Raw genomic sequence first — 21,489 nt, 5'->3', positions numbered from 1 at the left:
CATACACAGGTATTGTAAATATAGATCCACCTGTATACTTAATCTGCATGCAGACATTCACCCACACTGAAACGTACACATCACATACCTGTGCTCATTTACAACCAGGCATTTTCCATACACACATGCCATTTCAAATGTATTCAACGTTCCAACATATTTCCCTTCCTCTGCCTTAGCCCCTGTGCCTCCTGTCTCAAACTTCCGTGTGATGGAGGAGGGCCTCTTCTCTCTGAGGTTGGCATGGACACCACCTCTAGGGAAGCTCGAGGGATACAAGATATTCATCCCCAGATGTGAGTTGACTCCTGTATTGACATTACACCACATCATTAGTCTGACTTGGGTTCAAGTAATATATCTTTCAAGTACTTGTAGTGTTTGTTTTAACCCGTCAAGAGTGCCAGGTGGCAGACGTTTGTACTTTTGCGACTGTTCTATTGGTCCATTGCAGTAGACAAACTTAATCAAGCACAGCTAAGGTATTTTAAATGATTTGAGTATTTGAACCCAGGTCTGGTCCCACTATAGTTATTTCGGTTTAATTGAGGCTTCATATCATACAGGTCTCTTGAGGTTTTACAACAACTTTGACACCAGAAGTTGAAAAGGGTATACACACAGTGCCTTTGAAAAGCACTCAGACCCCTTGACTTTTTCCACATTTTGTTACGTTACAGCCTTATTCTAAAATACGTACATTAAATGTTTAAAAAATCATCAGCAATATACAATATACAATACCCCATAATGACAAAGCGAAAACAGGTTTTTAGACATTTTTGAAAATGTATTTTTTTTAAAACAGATACCTTATCTACATCATTTTCAGACCCTTTTCTATGAGACTCGAAATTGAGCTCAGGTGCATCCTGTTTCCAATGATCGTCCTTGAGATGTTTCCACAAGATGATTGGAGTCCACCTTTGGTAAATTCAATTGATTGGACATGATTTGGAAAGGCACACACCTGTCTAAATAAGGTCCCACAGTCAACAGTGCATGTCAGAGCAAATACTAAGCCATGAGGTCGAAGGCATTATCCGTAGAGCTCAGAGACAGGATTTTGTCGAGGCACTGATCTGGGGAAGGTTACCAAAAAATGTCTGCAGCATTGAAGGTCCCCAAGAACACAGTGGCCTCCATCATTCTTCAGTGGAAGAAGTTTGGAACCACCAAGACCATTCTTAGAGCAGGCTGCCCTGCCAAACTGAGCAATTGGGGGAGAAGGGCCTGGTCAGGGAGGTGGCCAAGAACCCAGTGGTCAACTCTGCCAGAGCTCCAGAGTTCCTCTGTGGAGATGGGAGAACCTTCCAGAAGGACAACCATCTCTGCAACACTCCACCAATCAGGTCTTTATGGTGGAGTGGCCAGACGGAAGCCACTCCTCAGTAAAAGGCACATGACAGCCCGCAAGGAGTTTTTCAAAAGGCACTTAAAGACTCTCAGATCATGAGAAACAAGATTCTTTGTTCTGATGAAACCAATATTGAACTCTTTGGCCTGAATGCAAAGCGTCACGTCTGGTGGAAACATGGCACCATCACTACGGAGAAGCATGGTGGTGGCAGCATCATGCTGTGGGGGTATTTTTCAGAGGCAGGGACTGGGAGACTAGTCAGGTATCAGGAAAAGATGAACGGAGCAAAGTACCGAGAGATCTTTGATGAAAACCTGCTCCAGAGCACTCAGGACCTCAGACTGGGGCAAACGTTCACCTTCCAACAGGACAACGACCATAAGCACACAGCCACGACAGCGCAGGAGCGGCTTCGGGACAAGTCTCTGAATGTCCAGAGCCTGGACTTGAACCCAATTGAACATCTCTGGAGAGACCTGAAAATAGCTGTGCAGCAACGCTCCTCATCCAACCTGACTGAGCTTGAGAGGATCTGCAGAGAAGAATGGGAGAAACTCCCCAAATACAGGTGTGCCAAGCTTATACTGTCATATCCAAGAAGACTCAATGCTGTAATCGCTGCCAAAGGTGCTTCAACAAAGTACTGAGTAAAGGGTCTCAATACTTATGTAAATGTGATATTTTTTATTTTTTATAAATTAGCAAACATTGTGTGTAGATTGATGAGGGAAAAAAACAATGTAATACATTTTAGAATAAATCTGTAACGTAACAAAATGTGGAAAAAGTCAAGGGGCCTGAATACTTTCCGATGCCTCTGTTTCTCATTGTGACCCCTTCACTTTTCCTCTCCTAGATATCATGCCTCTGATGACCCCTTCACTTTTCCTCTCCTAGATATCATGCCTCTGATGACCCCTTCACTTTTCCTCTCCTAGATATCATGCCTCTGATGACCCCTTCACTTTTCCTCTCCTAGATATCATGCCTCTGATGACCCCTTCACTTTTCCTCTCCTAGATATCATGCCTCTGATGACCCCTTCTCTTTTCCTCTACTAGATATCAGGCCTCTGATGACCCCTTCACTTTTCCTCTACTAGATATCAGGCCTCTGATGACCCCTTCACTTTTCCTCTCCTAGATATCATGAGACATCAGGAGACATATTTTGTCATAATCCCTTTACTTGACATCATGGCTCCCATTCTCTTGTGGTGTTATAACAAATGTAGTACCCGGTACAGAATTGATAAATGTCTTTATTGAAGGTGGTTATCTCTCCTGGTACAGAAGTTCATCACTCCTGGTACAGAATGTAACAGGGATACCTATTTCGTCTTAAACTCTGTAAACCCAGAAATAAAATCCAGCATAATTAGTTGTATGTTTAAGTAGTCTGTCCATGAAAGATGAATTGTGTCCTGACCCCATGCAGCCGACCGGCCAGGACTGACCTATGAGCAGGTGCTGCGCGGCGACACCTCCTCCCATGTGATTGACAGCTTGGAGGAGGATAAGAAGTACACCGTCAGTATCTTTGCTATCTACCCCCAGGGCCCCAGCCAACCTGTCTCGATCGTCGGCAAAACACGTAAGTGACCCTGCTGAATGTGTCGACCAACAGCTAGAATTTTACATTTGAGTCATTTAGCATACGCTATTATCCAGAGAGACTTACAGGAGCTATTAGGGTTAAGTGCCATTCTCAAGGACACAGACAGATTTCTGGGATGCCAGGTTACTGGCCCGACACTGCTAGTCTACCTGCCTAAAACCAATCCTATGCTTTGAAATCAATGAGTGGGAGTTTACAAGTTGTGGAACACTTCTAGAAAATGGTGGAGAATCAGGATACTTCCATTGCCTTTGAAAGTGATCTTGACAATACAATCTAAGTCAATTGGTTATGAAATATACATTTCAATAGAAGCTTAACGCCCTATTTCACACCTTTCTGACTGTAATAAGTTGTTTTTCTATGATTGTCCACTAAGTGGCAGTGTAGCTTCTCCCAACATGTTGATCCGATTTCCAGGCTGTGGTCATGTTTTTTACCATCTGTGGGTGATGCAGTTTGTCTGTTCTCCATCAAATTGCATTGGTAAAATGTATGTAAATATTAAAGAAAAGGTATTCATTAGTGTTCCTCCCCTAACTGAGACTGTGTGTGTGTGTGTGTGTGTGTGTGTGTGTGTGTGTGTGTGTGTGTGTGTGTGTGTGTGTGTGTGTGTGTGTGTGTGTGTGTGTGTGTGTGTGTGTCTATATCTATTCTGCAGTGAAACTGGTGCCAGTGCAGCAGCTCCTGGTCCAAAACGCCACCACAGACACCGTCCAGGCCCGCTGGGGCTCAGTGAAGGGGGCCACGGGGTATCGCCTCACCTGGTCCTCCTCAGGTACTGGGACCCTATTAGCAGTGTCTGTGTGCTTAGGGTTGTTGTCTTGTAGGAAGGTGAACCTTCGCACCAGTCTGAGATTCTGAGCACTCTGGAGCAGGTTTTCATCAAGGATCTCTCTGCACTTTGCTCTGTTCATCTTTGCCTCGATCCTGACTATTCTCCCATTCCCTGCCGTTGAAAAACATCCCCACAGCATGATGTTGCCACCACCATGCTTCACCGTAGGAATGGTGCCAGGTTTCATCCAGACATGATGCTTGGCATTCAGGCCAAAGAGTTCAATCTTGGTTTCATCAGACCAGAGAATCTTATTTCTCATGGTCTGAGAGTCTTTAGGTCCCTTTTGGCAAACTACAAACGGGGTTTCATGTGCCTTTTACTGAGGAGTGGCTACCATCTGGCCACTCTACCATAAAGTCCTGATTGGTGGAGTGCTGCAGATATGATTGTCCTTCTGGAAGGTTCTGTCATCTCTAGAGCTCTGTCAGAGTTGACCATCGGGTTCTTGGTCACCTCCCTGGCCAAGGCCATTCCCTCCCAATTTCTCAGTTTGGCATGGCGGCCAGTTCTAGGAGTCTTGGTGGTTCCAAACTTCTTCCATTTAAGAATTATGGCGGGCACTGTGGTCTTGGGGACCTTCAATGCAGCAGAAAAATGTTGTTACCCTTCCCCAGATCTGTGCCTCGACACAATCCTGTCTCGGAGCTCTACAGACAATTCATTCGACCTCATGGCTTGGTGTTGCTCTGATATGCACTGTTAACTGAGGGACCTTTTATAGACAGTTGTGTGCCTTTCCAAATCATGTCCAATCAATTGAATTTACCCCGGGTGTACTCCAATTAAGTTGTAGAAACATCTCAAGGACGATCAATGGAAACAGGATGCACCTGAGCTCAACTTCGAGTCTCATTGCAAAGGGTCTGAATACTTATGTAAATAAGGTATTTCTGTTTTATACTTTTAATACATTTGCAAAAATTTCAACTACACTTTTTTCACTGTCGTTATGGGGTATTGTGTGTAGATTGCTGAGGAATTTTTGTCATTTAATGCATTTTAGAATAAGGCTGTAACGTAACAACATTTAGAAAAATTCTCGTGGTCTGAATACTTTACGAAGGCACGATCACAGATAACCAACCCCCCTCCCCTCCTTTACCTCCAGATGGCCATAGAGAGAACGTGAACCTGGGGGAGACCTTTAACTTCTACATGATCCAGGGCCTCCACCCAGGCACTGAGTACGCCATCACCATCAACCCCATCTTTGTGGACATCGAGGGCCCTGTCATCTCTACCCCAGCCAAGACACGTGAGTTACCATGGGAACTGGGACTATGTACAGGATGAGTCAACTTCTGAACATTATGGTTGCGTCCTATATGACACCCATAATACAGTTCTTTCTACCAGAGCCCTGTGCCAGAGCAGTGTGCCGGCTGAGGCCATCTCCCTTCATCATGCAGCTGTACAATGACTAACATTCTATCCATAATGACAAATTCTCTCTCTTCCGTCTCCCTGTGCCAGTGGAGAGCAGTGCAGTCCAGACTCTGAAGGCATCGGCAGTGAGCACCAACAGTGCCATGGTCTCCTGGAACTCTGTCCCTGGGGCCACCGGCTATAGACTAGCCTGGGGGCCCACTCCAGGTAACCTCTCACCTCTACACAATGCACTCGCACAATAGAAACCAAAGCCCTGCCCAAAAACAACCCCCCTACCCCCTAGACACTTGTGAAGATCTGAGGGGATTTGATTTGATAGGCTAGGTGGAATGTTTTAACATATTGCTTATCCCTGTCCAATCCTCTCAGATCTCCAGAAGTGTGTATGGAGCTAGGGGCTAGAGGTTCTTTCTTGACAGGGCCTCTATCTCTCTCTCTCCACCCCCCCCCCCCCCCTCCCTCTCTTTCTATCGTACTCTGTCATCCTGTCCTCCCTTTGGGCATCTCTTCCTCTTGTAATTCTTTCTCTCTCCTCTTTCTCTCTCCTCTTAGCTCTCTCTCTTCTTTCTCTCTCCTCTTTCTCTCTCTCTCCTTTCTCTCTCCTCTTTCTCTCTCTCTCCTTTCTCTCTCCTCTTTCTCTCTCTCTCCTTTCTCTCTCCTCTTTCTCCCTCTCTCCTTTCTCTCTCCTCTTTCTCTCTCTCTCCTTTCTCTCCCCTCTTCTCTCTCTCTCTCCTTTCTCTCCCCTCTTTCTCTCTCTCTCCTTTCTCTCCCCTCTTCTCTCTCTCTCCTTTTCTCTCTCATGCGTGATGTATCTCTGACGATGTTCAGAGTCTCCCCAACTCTGTGTACCTACCTACCATCCCTCTGTCTCACTGTGTCTATCAAAACCAGCATCACTAGGACATGATTGGAGGAAGATTCTGCAGCGGGCTTATGGATAAAAAGAAGGTGGGGGGTGTATTTGATGTCACCCTTCTGAGCGTCCCTGTGGGGACACGACACGGATCCTTTGAAATGCCAGGACTGGGCTCCCCACCATGTCACTCGGTAGTACCAGCGTCATTTCCATGTGACAAGCTGGCATCATGGCCACCCCCTCAGAAAACAGGAAAATAAAAGGAGAGATGGAGGGATACGGGGTTTGTTTTAATGAGGGGACGGGCTTCTGATGATGTTCATATGGGGATGACAGGAAAGGGGGGAATGTGTGAATAAAGGTGTGTGTGTGAGAAAAGGGATTGATCAAGCCAGATGAAAAGATGGAGGAGGGAGAGTAGGGTGCCTTGTCCTTTCATGTGGAGATGATGATGGGAGTTATTTTGGGGTTTAGGTTGGTTTTTGTTCATGTATCCTCTTCTCATTGCCCTCACGACTGGTTGACTTTTTTTTAAAACTCGTGATGCTTTTAATATCAACAGAGCTACGCTTGGAAACGAAAGGTATCATCAAACAATCCCAATGTCTGTAGAATTACTTGCTTTCGATGATTTGATTTGCATGTAATGAGCTGTAAAGCAATATGAAAGGGACAAATTGAATGGAAGTCGTTAAGTTGAGTATTCATTAAGGGATTCATTAAGTTGAATACGAAGAGAGACCTAATTGCTAATTAACTCATTTAATTTAAGCTACATAGTGAGCAATTTTGCAAATCATCAGACACAACTGCGGCAGGGTAGCCAGTGGTTAGAGCGTTGGACTAGTAACCGGAACTTTTGCAAGTTCAAATTCCCGAGCTGACAAGGTACAAATCTGTCGTTCTGCCCCTGAACAGGCAGTTAACCCACTGTTCCTAGGCCGTCATTGAAAATAAGAATTTGTTCTTAACTGACTTGCCTAGTTAAATAAAGGTAAAATAAACTCATGTGAACACTCCATTGGTCCAAAGGAGTTGGCCTCCAATAGCAGGTGATTGGCATTATGGGCAAAACACTAAACTGACCTTAGATCAGGGCTTAGGCCCTAATCCTCCCCCTACTCCATTGTTATGTGTGTGTTATTCTTCCAGAGTTTGTGGGTCGGGACCGTCCTAGGCAACTGGCTCTGAACGGCTCCACCACAGAGCACCTTCTGAAGAACGTGGTCCATGACACAGAGTATGTCCTGTCTCTTTACGTCCTGTTTGGATCGCTGGTGGGTCCCGGCGTCTCAGCTACCTTCCGCACCTGTGAGTCCAACGTGTCCTCTTTCCTAGTGAAGTGTATTTTCATCACTACCCTGACGACTTCCCCTTTATCTGGCACTCGGTCGTATCACCCATCATGCAGTATTGTTTTGTATTTTCATGTTCAGACGCCACTCCTGTTTTTGTATTCTCTCTATGTTCATTCTGATTAAACTCACCGACTGCACCTGCATCCTGACTCCCTGCGTCTTCGTCATGTTGCCTTGTATCCCCTCTTCTCTCTCCACTAGCCCCTTTGGGATATGTGTCTAACTTCCACGTGACTTCGTACACCAGTTCCTCCATCGACGTGGAGTGGAGTCCTGTCGTGGGGTCCACCGAGTACAAACTCACCTGGAACATCGGTACCGTAGTGGGCTTCTTGATCCAAATCCTAAATATAACCTTATCTCAATTTCAAAGATGAATGTAGGCTGTGAGTGTGTACACGTGTGTGTGTGTGTGTGTGTGTGTGTGTGTGTGTGTGTGTGTGTGTGTGTGTGTGTGTGTGTGTGTGTGTGTGTACACGTGTGTGTGTGTGTACACGTGTGTGTGTGTGTGTGTGTGTGTGTGTGTGTGTGTGTGTGTGTGTGTGTGTGTGTAAATGTTTGTGTGTGCCTGAGTCTTTTAATTGGCTGTGTTACACAGATGGCAACACTCCCCAGTCCCAGTATTTGGACCGCAGCGTTCTGTTCCACCGCACTGAGGGCCTCAACCCAGAGACAGTCTACATAGTCAGCATCCACGCTGTCTACGGCAACACAGAGGGGCCAGAAATCTCCCTCTCACAGCTCACAGGTACCTGGAGAGAGAGTATGGGGTAAATCCAAACTTGTGCATGATTTTTTTTCCCACAGTGGGTGGGTATTGGACATTTTCACTTATTCATACATTAATGTCATTGGGAGACTCAAGTGGTTGCTAGGATCTGCCCCTATGACGTCAGTGGAGTCTGCAGTCACAGCAATGTGCTTGGTAGGTGCTGTATACAAACAACTCATTTAAGATACTGGGAATCCAAACGCATATTCAAGGAAACACATGTAAGCAGTGGTTGACGTTGCTGTGGGTAATGTAATCACACTTTGCGCATGGGAACACATGAAAACAGTGGTTGACGTTGCTGTGGGTAATGTAATCACACTTTGTGCATGGGAACACATGGAAACAGTGGTTGACGTTGCTGTGGGTAATGTAATCACACTTTGTGCATGGGAACACATGAAAACAGTGGTTGACGTTGCTGTGGGTAATGTAATCACACTTTGTGCATGGGAACACATGGAAACAGTGGTTGACGTTGCTGTGGGTAATGTAATCACACTTTGTGCATGGGAACACATGGAAACAGTGGTTGACGTTGCTGTGGGTAATGTAATCACACTTTGTGCATGGGAACACATGTAAACAGTGGTTGACGTTGCTGTGGGTAATGTAATCACACTTTGTGCATGGGAACACATGGAAACAGTGGTTGACGTTGCTGTGGGTAATGTAATCACACTTTGTGCCTGGGAACACATGGAAACAGTGGTTGACGTTGCTGTGGGTAATGTAATCACACTTTGTGCATGGGAACACATGAAAACAGTGGTTGACGTTGCTGTGGGTAATGTAATCACACTTTGTGCATGGGAACACATGAAAACAGTGGTTGACGTTGCTGTGGGTAATGTAATCACACTTTGTGCATGGGAACACATGGAAACAGTGTTTGACGTTGCTGTGGGTAATGTAATCACACTTTGTGCATGGGAACACATGGAAACAGTGGTTGACGTTGCTGTGGGTAATGTAATCACACTTTGTGCATGGGAACACATGTAAACAGTGGTTGACGTTGCTGTGGGTAATGTAATCACACTTTGTGCATGGGAACACATGTAAGCAGTGGTTGACGTTGCTGTGGGTAATGTAATCACACTTTGTGCATGGGAACACATGGAAACAGTGGTTGACGTTGCTGTGGGTAATGTAATCACACTTTGTGCATGGGAACACATGTAAGCAGTGGTTGACGTTGCTGTGGGTAATGTAATCACACTTTGTGCATGGAAACGCATGGAAACAGTGGTTGATGTTGCTGTGGGTAATGTAATCACACTTTGTGCATGGGAAGTGGTTGACGTTGCTGTGGGTAATGTAATCACGCTTGTGCATGGAAAGCCCTCACAGTCCACCGCTGTATTTCCACCACTATTGTCATTCTAAGATGTGTGATTTGAACGAGACAGACCACTGTTATTTCAATCGAGTAAAGACGTCATTGAAAAGTGATGATCCATTCAGACCAGCCTTACTGATTGAACTTTCGTAAATACATTAAACGGAAAATATGGAGTGTAACACTGAGTCACTGGCCATTTACATAAACCCACAGCCCTGTGGATGAAGTCCTGATAATGTAATTAAGTAGGGAGATGTGGAACGTTACACCCCTTGTATCCTTGTAGACTGGTGGTGTCCTTGTTTGATTGACGGGTCATATACTTTGAGCTTCCTATTTTAACCGAGTTTCCCTTTGTTGACACTTGAGGCTTGTGTTTTAACCACTGCTATGTGTGTGTGTGTGTGTGTCACTGCTGCCTGACATGGTTGTTATCATATAATAATTCTATCTGAGTTTGTTTCTACTGTTAGAAACTCTGAACAGAAAGTACTTCATTTACATGCCTAAAGGGGCAGCAGGGTAGCCTAGTGGTTAGAGCGTTGGACTAGTAACCGAAAGGTTGCAAGTTCGAATCCCCGAGCTGACAAGGTACAAATCTGTCGTTCTGCCCCTGAACAGGAAGTTAACCCACTGTTCCTAGGCCATCATTGAAAATAAGAATGTGTTCTTAACTGACTTGCCTGGTTAAATAAAGGCTAAATAAAGGTTAAATAAAGGTTAAATAAAGGTTAAATAAAGGTTAAATAAAGGTTAAATGTAAAAAAAATGTTAAAAAAAACATTGAAGAAGTCCATCCAGGCTGTTGTGTTGTTGAATGAGGAACATTGTCACAACATTTATAAAGATAATTGATTGTATATGTATTCAAAGTATGCTCAAAGCGCTCAACATTGAAAGGCAGAAACTCGCCTCATTCACCACCGATGTGTAGCATCCATGTTGCGGCAGCCATTTTGTGGCAGAAAGCTCACCACACATGTATTGTTTATCTTAAATGAACCTACATCTATTGTTGATGTGGTTCCGTCAGCGTCGGTGACAGAGTCAGAGCTGATCCAGGCGGTCAAGGAGGTGAAGGTGGTGGATGTCGGAGTCAACTCCTTCATACTGACCTGGAGGAGAACACCTGGGGTCACTGGCTACAAGATCTCCTGGAGCCCCTTCCATGGTGAGGAACACACACATGCATGTATGGACACACACACGTTGACACACAAACACACACCACCAAAGCCCCATATACTACCCACCACTGCGACCTGTATGCTCTCGTTGGCTGGCCCTCATATTCGTTCCCAAACCCACTGGCTCCAGGTCATCTATAAGTCTTAGCAAGGTAAAGCCCCACCTTATCTCACCTCACTGGTCACCTTAGCAGCACCCACCCGTAGCACGCGCTCCAGCAGGTATATCTCACCAAAGCCAATTCCTCCTTTGGTCGCCTTTCTTTCCAGTTCTCTGCTGCCAATGACTGGAACGAACTGCAAACATCACTGAAGCTGGAGACTCATATCTCCCTCACTAGCTTTAAGCACCAGCTGTCAGAGAAGCTCACAGATCACTGCACCTGTACATAGCCAATCTGTAAATAGCCCATCCAACTACCTCACCCCCATACTGTTATTTATTTATTTATTTTGCTCCTTTGCACCCCAGTATCTCTACTTGCACATTCATCTTCTGCCCATCTATCACTCCAATGTTTAATTGCTATATTGTAATTACTTCGCCACCATGACCTATTTATTGCCTTTACCTCCCTTATCCGACCTCATTTGCACACAATGTATATAGACTTTTTATATTGTGTTATTGACTGTATGTTTGTTTATTCCATGTGTAACTCTGTGGTGTTGTTTGTGTCGCACTGCTTTGCTTTATCTTGGCCAGGTCGCAGTTGTAAGTGAGAACTTGTTCTCAACTAGCCTACTTGGTTAAATAAAGGTGAAATAAAAATGTAGGCTCTATCTCAATTCGTCTTTCATGCTTCCTTGCATCCCCTCACATTCCCTCTTATATTAGAGGACATGGTCCCTCCCCACAGACCTAAGTTCTTCAAGGTGAGGAGAGAGGCTGTGAGGCATAAAGGAAAGATCGTTGTGAAATAGCTGTAGGCTATCCTGCTGTCCTGACCTATATATATATATATATATATCCCATGCATGTTGACCTCTCTGCCTCTAGGTGGCGATGAGAAGTCCCAGCTAGTCTCTTCCTCCACGACCTCCTTCATGATCCCTAAGTTACAGGAGAGCTCGGCCTATAAGATCCAGGTGGCATCTATGGTGGGGGGCCGAGAAGGGAGCCCGTTCCTGGTCACTGCACGCACCTGTGAGTACTGAACTATGGCGACACCTCTCAGATATTCCTCTGGATAAGAGTGACTGCTAAATGACTCAAATGTAGACCTGTCACACGTCTCTACTCACCTAGCACCACCACCTAGCACCACCACCTAGCACCACCACCTAGCACCACCACCTAGCACCACCACCTAGCACTACCACCTAGCACCACCACCTAGCACTACCACCTAGCACCACCACCTAGCACCACCACCTAGCACCACCACCTAGCACCACCACCTAGTACCACCACCTAGCACCACCACCTAGCACCACCACCTAGCACCACCACCTAGCACCACCACCTAGCCCAAAAAGTAGCCGTAAGGTATCTTAAAGTTATTCCGTGTGATTGAGGGGATCAGTTTGAGCAAGGCCAGGCGCAGAACCGATAATCTTGATCAGATAATGAGTAGTTATTTGGGATGCAAGGTGATTTGTAGATCAGTGAGTCTGCACAGTCTTTCTCAAACACTTAAATGAGGTGTTGATTGTGTTCCAGTGGACCTGCCTAAAGTGAACGGCTTCGCAGCGCTGAACACCACAGACAGCAGTACTTCCCTCAACTGGATCAGAGTTGCCGGGGCTTCTGGGTACCTGCTCTCCTGGAGGCACATCTCAGGTCAGAGGTCAAAGCACAGCCAATCACATCAGGCTGTGACACCAGCACAGCCAATCACATCAGGCTGTGACACCAGCACAGCCAATCACATCAGGCTGTGACACCAGCACAGATGATCATGGCAGGCTGTGACACCAGCACAGCCAATCACATCAGGCTGTGACACCAGCACAGCCAATCACATCAGGCTGTGACACCAGCACAGATGATCACATCAGGCTATGGCCTCATTCAAAATCCTTAGTAGCTTTCTTCCTCAATCAATCTAATAGTACAGCACATTACTTACAGAGGATGCAATTCAAAATGCTTAAACAAACACAGTTATAAAAGGAGAGAAAATGAAAAACACTGGTTTCAAAATGTGGCAAATAAAAATAGTAAAACAATTATTTTAAAAACTGTGGACATAAGAGACTAACGCATTTGAATAAATTAAAATACGTCAAATAGATAGGGTGCTTTTATACTAAGTAAAAGCACGGCAAGGTGTTTCTTAAGATCTTTCTTAAAAATGCCCTCCCATTTCCCATTGTTGAAGTAGTCACTGACTAGACATGACTGGGTAGGTGAACCCAAGGGCTCCACCACATGGCTCTCAGCTGCCAGTCATACAATTGGAATGGGGCCTATGTTAGTGACATCAGTCAGTGTTAATGACTTTGTGTTGAGCATGGCAGTGGGGGTGGGGGGTATATTTAGACAGCGCCCCTCTCTCTTATCCAAGTCATTTCCTTCAATAAACTGCCTAAAGTATAAATGTAATGTCGGGGTTTGTCTTTCATTTTCCGATCACTTTTTGGTCATCTCGGCACCCAGAACCAAATTGTTCGGTCTGTCACACGAGAAGACTACTTCCTGGAGATTTGATCAACTATTCTAGGTTTCATCTTCCCCAGTTTTTAAGTGTGAAGTGTTTGGAGGCCATAGTTAATAGAAATCATTATGTAGGCACAATAAATAGGGGTGAATTAGGGGTGAATTCAAGATGTAAATGGTGATTTTGTCCTGTAAATTGTCAATTGTTCCAAACTGTTATTGTGATGGGGAAACCTGAGTTACCCTTGGAATTGGGCTGGGTTATGTGTTTTTACAGTGATGACAATTCTTTTGTGTTTGTCACTTTTTACAACCTCTTTGACCAACCAGAGGACAATTGGTTCACAATGACTTACCTGGATAAAGTTGAAGTATATTTTATTATTTTTTTACCACATATGGGTACACTTTTTCTCTTCAGAGTTGGACACCAAAAAGGAGAAGCTTGGCCCTTCTGCCACCATGTTTAAGCTGAGTGATCTGCTGTATGGCAGGACCTACATCTTCACCATCAGACCTCTGTATGGAGAGGTGGAGGGACCCATCACCTCTATCAACCACAGGATAGGTAAAGCTTAACACCTCTTCACGTTATGGCTCCAGCTCACTGGCACAATAAACAACGTGCTCACTCAAAAGTTCAAAAACGACAACAACAAAAACAATTGTTGAGTGCTGTTATCCTAAGCTGTAAGAAATGCAACGGTTTGAGAGCTGTCCATTACATGTTTATACACTTCACAGGAAGCCGTCTATCATACAGGAAACCCAATGCTGGTTCATGTACTTACTAGGTCATGACATAAGTTGTTACTAAGTAATTACTATGGTGTACAGTAGGTGTAGGACAGGCTAGCGGTTAGAGTGTTTGGCCAGTAACCCGAAAGGTTGCCGGTTCGAATAATTGAGCTGACAAGAGGAGAAATCCATCTGTGCCCTTGAGCAAGGCACTTAACCGGCTCCAGGGGCGCCGTACTAATATGGCTGACCCTGTAGACCAACACAATACACTGCACCTATCCATGTATGTGACTTTAAAAATGTCATAAATCATAATGTATACAGTATATCATGTGAAATGTGTCCAAGCACAACACTACTGCATATGAATCTGAAATTTCCTTTCAGTGGCCAAGGACCGTCCTCTGGTGCCTGTCCAGTCTTTACCTGCCACGCCTTCCCCTCTCCTCCCTCACACCCTCACCGCCTCCCACCCCAATGCAGCCAAAGCCACCAAAGCCCACACCCACTCCACCGTCACCAAAGCCCCCTCCAAAACCACCGCCGGCACCGCCAAGAAACCCCCAAGCACCACCATTGTCAAAACAGCTGCAGCCACCACCAGCGTCGGCCATCTTACCACCAATACCAGAAACGTATTGGTTTTGGATACAGAGACAACTGTTGGACCAGGGCCAGGTAACAGAAGTATTTATAGTACCTATATAGATGAATAGCTGTTAGGCATTACAATCAGAGCAAACTGACAGCCCCTCAGAATAACAGCACTTACCTCCATTAGAGACTGCTTTTTAAGATTGAAGAATAACAGCCCTTACCTCCATTAGACTGCTTCTTAAGACCCTCAGAATAACAGCACTTACCTCCATTAGAGACTGCTTCTTAAGACTGAAGAATAACAGCACTTACCTCCATTACACACGGCTTCTTAAGACTGAAGAATAACAGCACTTACCTCCATTAGAGACTGCTTTTTAAGATTGAAGAATAACAGCCCTTACCTCCATTAGACTGCTTTTTAAGACCCTCAGAATAACAGCACTTACCTCCATTAGAGACTGCTTCTTAAGACTGAAGAATAACCGCACTTACCTCCATTACCGACTGCTTCTTAAGACTGAAGAATAACAGCACTTACCTCCATTAGAGACTGCTTCTTAAGACTGAAGATGTTCCTTTAGCAATGTTCTGTCTGATGATAATAATGTCTGCTAACAACCAATATCACTGTCACCATGACCTGTGTGTGTGTGCGCACCTGCACGCTCGTTCCTGTGTGTGCATGCGTGCCTCCATGTGCGTGTGTGTGTGTTGCAGTGTGTGGCAGGGTGAAGGCAGACATAGTGTTCCTGGTGGATGAGTCATGGAGCATCGGATCCAATAACTTTGCCAAGCTCAAGGACTTCCTGTTCCGGGTTGTCACCTATTTCCCTGTGATTGGTCCTCAGGGCACACAGGTCAGAGGTCACACACCTTCAATATGTCAAAAGCTTTACTGTTCATTTTAGGATTAACAGGCATGATGTACAGTATGTTAACACATCACACACAATAGACTTAAAAACCATAGCAATGTAAGGGTGAAGTGTACCTGGTTGACTGTACCTGAAGTGTCCCTGGTTGACTGTACCTGAAGTGTCCCTGGTTGACTGTACCTGAAGTGTACCTGGTTGACTGTACCTGGTTGACTGTACCTGAAGTGTCCCTGGTTGACTGTACCTGAAGTGTACCTGGTTGACTGTACCTGGTTGACTGTACCTGAAGTGTACCTGGTTGACTGTTCCTGAAGTGTACCTGGTTGACTGTTCCTGAAGTGTACCTGGTTGACTGTACCTGAAGTGTCCCTGGTTGACTGTACCTGAAGTGTCCCTGGTTGACTGTTCCTGAAGTGTACCTGGTTGACTGTACCTGAAGTGTACCTGGTTGACTGTACCTGGTCGACTGTACCTAAAGTGTACCAAGTGTACCTGGTTGTCTGTACCTGAAGTGTACCTGGTTGACTGTACCTGGTTGACTGTACCTGAAGTGTACCTGGTTGACTGTACCTGAAGTGTACCTGGTTGACTGTTCCTAAAGTGTACCTGGTTGACTGTACCTGAAGTGTACCTGGTTGACTGTACCTGAAGTGTACCTGGTTGACTGTACCTGAAGTGTACCTGGTTGACTGTTCCTAAAGTGTACCTAGTTGACTGTACCTGGTTGACTGTACCTGAAGTGTACCTGGTTGACTGTACCTGAGGTGTACCTGGTTGACTGTACCTGGAGTGTACCTGGTAGACTGTTCCTAAAGTGTACTTGGTTGACTGTACCTGAAGTGTACCTGGTTGACTGTACCTGAAGTGTACCTGGTTGACTGTACCTGAAGTGTACCTGGTTAACTGTTCCTAAAGTGTACCTGGTTGACTGTTCCAGAAGTGTACCTGGTCGACTGTACCTGAAGTGTACCTGGTTGACTGTACCTGAAGTGTACCTGGTTGACTGTACCTGAAGTGTACCTGGTTGACTGTTCCAGAAGTGTACCTGGTTGACTGTACCTGAAGTGTACCTGGTTGACTGTACCTGAAGTGTACCTGGTTGACTGTACCTGAAGTGTACTTGGTTGACTGTACCTGAAGTGTACCTGGTTGACTGTACCTGAAGTGTACCTGGTTGACTGTACCTGAAGTGTACCTGGTTGACTGTACCTGAAGTGTACCTGGTTGACTGTACCTGAAGTGTACCTGGTTGACTGTTCCTAAAGTGTACCTGGTTGACTGTTCCAGAAGTGTACCTGGTCGACTGTACCTGAAGTGTACCTGGTTGACTGTACCTGAAGTGTACCTGGTCGACTGTACCTGAAGTGTACCTGGTTGACTGTACCTGAAGTGTACCTGGTTGACTGTACCTGAAGTGTACTTGGTTGACTGTACCTGAACTGTACCTGGTTGACTGTACCTGAAGTGTACTTGGTTGACTGTACCTGAACTGTACCTGGTTGACTGTACCTGAAGTGTACTTGGTTGACTGTACCTGAACTGTACCTGGTTGACTGTACCTGAAGTGTACCTGGTTGACTGTACCTGAAGTGTACCTGGTTGACTGTACCTGAAGTGTACCTGGTTGACTGTTCCTAAAGTGTACCTGGTTGACTGTTCCAGAAGTGTACCTGGTCGACTGTACCTGAAGTGTACCTGGTCGACTGTACCTGAAGTGTACCTGGTCGACTGTACCTAAAGTGTACCTGGTCGACTGTACCTAAAGTGTACCTGGTCGACTGTTCCTGAAGTGTACCTGGTTGACTGTACCTAAAGTGTACCTGGTTGACTGTACCTGAGGAGTACCTGGTTTACTATGCCTGAAGTGTACCTGGTTGACTGTACCGGAAGTGTATGGACTGTGTATACTTCTGAGCTCCATCATAGAGAGTCTGGTTTCTTCCTAACTAGTTGGTCCTGGTCACCCTCACCTTGGCTTGTTCTTTTAGGGGTTAAGGTCCTGGTCACCCTCACCTTGGCTTGTTCTTTTAGGGGTTAAGGTCAAGGTCACCCTCACCTTGGCTTGTTCTTTTAGGGGTTAAGGTCCTGGTCACCCTCACCATGGCTTATTCTTTTAGGGGTTAAGGTCCTGGTCACCCTCACCATGGCTTGTTCTTTTAGGGGTCTAAGGTCTGAATTGTTGTTGCAAACTTTGTGACAACGTTTAGATTCAATATGTTAAAATCTGAAACCTAAAAGCACAGGACATTTGCAATCATCTTCCTTTTTCAGTTCGCCCAAAGTATGTACCCTAATGTATCTGTGGAAACAGCATTCTGTTATTGCCTCTTGCTGTATTTCATTAAAACTTTATTTTCTCTATAGGCAATATGAAGGGGAATGATACATGTTATGATAAGATTACCTTGTTATTGAATGTACAGTACCAATCAAAAGTTTGGACACACCTACTCATTCAAGGGTTTTTCTTTATTTTTTACTATTTTCTACATGATGTAATAATAGTGAAGACATCAAAACGATGAAATAACACATATGGAATCATGTTGTAACCAACCAAGTGTTAAACAAAATATATTTCATATTTGAGATTCTTCAAAGTAGTAACGTTTTGCCTTGATGACAGCTTTGCACATTCTTGGCATTCTCTCAACCAGCTTCATGAGGTAGTCACCTGTAATGCATTTCAATTAACAAGTGTGCCTTGTTAAAAGCACATTTGTGGAATTTCTTTCCTTCTTAGAGTGTTTGAGCCAATCAGTTGTGTTGTGACAAGGTAGGGGTAGTATACAGAAGACAGCCCTATTTGGCAAAAAATACCAAGTCCATATTATGGCAAGAACAGCTCAAATAAGCAAAGAGAAATGATTACTTTAAATAAGCAAAGAGATATGATCATTACTTTAAGACATAAAGGTCAGTCAATACGGAAAATTTCAAGAATTTTGAAAGTTTCTTCAAGTGCATTCGCAAAAACCATCAAACGCTATGATGAAACTGGCTCTCATGAGGACCGCCACAGGAAAGGAATACCCAGAGTTACCTCTGCTGCAGAGGATAAATTAATTAGAGTTAACTGGATCTCAGATTGCAGCCCAAATAAATGCTTCACTGAGTTTAAGTAACAGGCACATCTCAACATCAACTGTTCACAGGAGACTGTGTGAATCAGGCCTTCATGGTTGAATTGCTGCAAAGAAACCACTACTAAAGGACACCAAAAATAAGAAGAGACTTGCTTGGGCCGAGAAACACAAGCATTGGACATTAGACTGGTGGAAATCTGTCCTTTGGTCTGATGAGTCCAAATTTGAGATTTTGGTTTCCAACCGCCATGTCTTTGTGAGATGCAGAGTAGGTGAACGGATGTGTGATTCCCACCGTGAAGCATGGAGGTGGAGGTGTGATGGTGCTATGCTGTTGACACTGTCAGTGGTTTATTTAGATTTGAAGGCAAACTTAACCAGCATGGCTACCACAGCATTCTGCAGCCATACGCCATCCCATCTGGTTTGCGCTTCGTCGGACTATCATTTGTTTTTTAACAGGAAAATGACCCAAAACACACCTCCAGGCTGTGTAGGGGCTATTTGACCAAGAAGGAGAGTGATGGAGTGCTGCATCAGATGACTTGGCCTCCACAATCACCCAACCTCAACCCAGTGGAGATGGTTTGGGATGAGTTGGACTTCAGAGTGAAGGAAAAGCAGCCAACAAGTGCTCACTCCTTCAAGACTGTTGTAAAAGCATTCCTTGTGAAGCTGGTTGAGAAATTGCCAAGAGTGTGCAAAGCTGTCATCAAGGCAAAGGGTGGCTGCTTCGAAAAATCTCAAATATAAAATATATTTTGATTTGTTTAACACTGTTTTGGTTACTACATGATTCCATATGTGTTATTTCATAGTTTTGATGTCTTCACTATTATTCTACAAAGTAAAAAAGAGTTAAAAAATGTAAATAAAAAGAACCTTGAATGGGAAGGTGTGTCCAAACATTGACTGGTACTGTAGGTAATTGCCACTGACTGTCCCATCTCTCCCCTCAGATAGCAGTTGTGCACTACAGTGATGAACCAAGGATAGAGTTCAAACTGAATGATTACAAGAACAGGAACTCTGTCCTAAAGGCTCTGAGAGGAGTACACTATGGAGGAGGCAACACCAAAACAGGTACACACACACACACACACACACGGACACATACACACACACACGTACACACATACACACATACACACATGGACACATACACACACACGTACACACATACAGACATTCTGTCTGCGTAGAAATGTTAGATGTCTATAAGCTTTGAAAGTGGAGACCTTCACAAACATCCAAAAGTAAACTTGCCTTGCCTTTTGGAGACAGCTTTGTATTTGCATAACTAATTAACTGTTAAATAGTGAACTGTTTCCCCCAGGGCTGGATTACCTAATAGGCACACAGGGCATGTATCCCTGGAGGTCGGGTGCCCCTCAGATAACATATGATAGCAAAATGTGTAGAATTGCAGGAAATGAGCTTTAAACTGCTAAATGTTCTCTCAACCTCATGGCAAAAAGTGAACAATAGCATGAGATGAGCTATAAAACAGTCATTTTTCTCTCTGACCCATGGCAAAAAGTGAACAATAGCATGAGATGAGCTATAAAACAGTCATTTTTCTCTCTGACCCATGGCAAAAAGTGAACAATAGCATGAGATGAGCTATAAAACAGTCATTTTTCTCTCTGACCCATGGCAAAAAGTGTAGAAATTTCTTTAAAACTCCAGCATGTTCTCATAGCTTTATGGAGGTTGGTGCCCCGGGGGCCCAAATGCGGTAGTCCGGTGCTGGTTTCGCCCCACAGTTAGCCAAGGTATTTAGCTAGCCAGCTGATGTTGTGTACAGCTGGATAGCAACCGTTTTTACCCTCTTTTGCTAGCTACCGTAGCCCTGTCTGTCAAATGCCCGTCTCCAAAAATGACAAGCTGTCTCCAGTTGTTTGCATTTTGAAATTGTGACACACCTTCCATGCCTATTCACTTTCAATACACATTGATTCTCTATATTGTACCTGCGTAAGTGCCTGTGACCAAGTCTGTCTGTGTGTGTCAGTGGCGGTCGGTGCCTTTTAAGATGAGGGAGGATGATCATTTAGGGGTGGCAGGATAGCCTAGTGGTTAGAGCGTTGGACTAGTAACCGGAAGGTTGCAAGTTCAAACCCCCGAGCTGACAAGGTACAAATATGTCGTTCTGCCCCTGAACAGGCAGTTAACCCACTGTTCCTAGGCCATCATTGAAAATAAGAATTTGTTCTTAACTGACTTTTAAAGGTAAAATAAAAATAATATATATTTTTTTACGAACATGGCCTTATTTCTATTACAGCATGTTGGATGACTGTCATTCATATTCCATTCACCCAGCTCAATGTAACATTGATAGGTTTAGGCTACTACATGATAGTCAAATTTTCCCTGTACCCATCATGAGGCTGCTACAACCTAGCCTATGAATGAAAGTTTACAATGTAGGTGCACACAGGTCGAGAGAAAGATTTGAGGTGACAGACAGTGACACATTCAATACCGCCTTGCACACTCTTGCCTGCATCTAGCTGATCTACGGTATAATCATTAGTCCAACAGTTGCAAAATAGAGTTTGTATTGGACAAATTCAGTTATGTTTATCCCCTTTTTGTTTCATTTGCTTTTGTTTAAGAAATGTTTAACAGAATCCGCACAATGAATACACCCCTGATCACACGCAAACACAGTTCTCTTTCATAGCAGCCACATACAAACTGCTCGTTGTACATATAATTCCTTCTCACGTCTATCTACGTGCTCTCTTCCTCTTACCTTTTCCCTTCACTTGTGGACTATCTGTGACCAGGTGAAAAAACATTTCCAAGTCATACAGACTATATCATTGCCACGTCATAGTCAACAAAGCTACTA

General features: G+C 44.5%; 1 protein-coding gene across 3 annotated transcripts in view; it reads left to right on the top strand.

The window, feature by feature from the left end:
• The window catches only part of col7a1l (collagen type VII alpha 1-like), a 95,128-nt gene that overhangs the window by 26,824 nt on the left and 46,815 nt on the right, over positions 1–21,489 (top strand). For all 3 annotated transcript variants that reach the window (XM_031815335.1, XM_031815334.1, XM_031815336.1), the window contains exons 9-23: positions 180–296; positions 2,798–2,953; positions 3,639–3,755; positions 4,927–5,073; positions 5,292–5,411; positions 7,216–7,374; positions 7,623–7,736; positions 8,020–8,169; positions 10,572–10,709; positions 11,726–11,872; positions 12,389–12,508; positions 13,749–13,895; positions 14,456–14,746; positions 15,386–15,525; positions 19,589–19,712. In XM_031815335.1, the coding sequence (XP_031671195.1) occupies positions 180–296; positions 2,798–2,953; positions 3,639–3,755; positions 4,927–5,073; positions 5,292–5,411; positions 7,216–7,374; positions 7,623–7,736; positions 8,020–8,169; positions 10,572–10,709; positions 11,726–11,872; positions 12,389–12,508; positions 13,749–13,895; positions 14,456–14,746; positions 15,386–15,525; positions 19,589–19,712 (2,187 nt within the window). The remainder of the gene's footprint in view (positions 1–179; positions 297–2,797; positions 2,954–3,638; positions 3,756–4,926; positions 5,074–5,291; positions 5,412–7,215; positions 7,375–7,622; positions 7,737–8,019; positions 8,170–10,571; positions 10,710–11,725; positions 11,873–12,388; positions 12,509–13,748; positions 13,896–14,455; positions 14,747–15,385; positions 15,526–19,588; positions 19,713–21,489) is intronic.

This window comes from Oncorhynchus kisutch, unplaced genomic scaffold (assembly GCF_002021735.2).
Source record: "Oncorhynchus kisutch isolate 150728-3 unplaced genomic scaffold, Okis_V2 Okis09a-Okis19a_hom, whole genome shotgun sequence".
Lineage (NCBI taxonomy): Eukaryota > Metazoa > Chordata > Actinopteri > Salmoniformes > Salmonidae > Oncorhynchus > Oncorhynchus kisutch.
The sequence above is the reverse complement of the archived record's forward strand: the minus strand, read 5'-3'. Positions and strand labels throughout refer to the sequence as shown.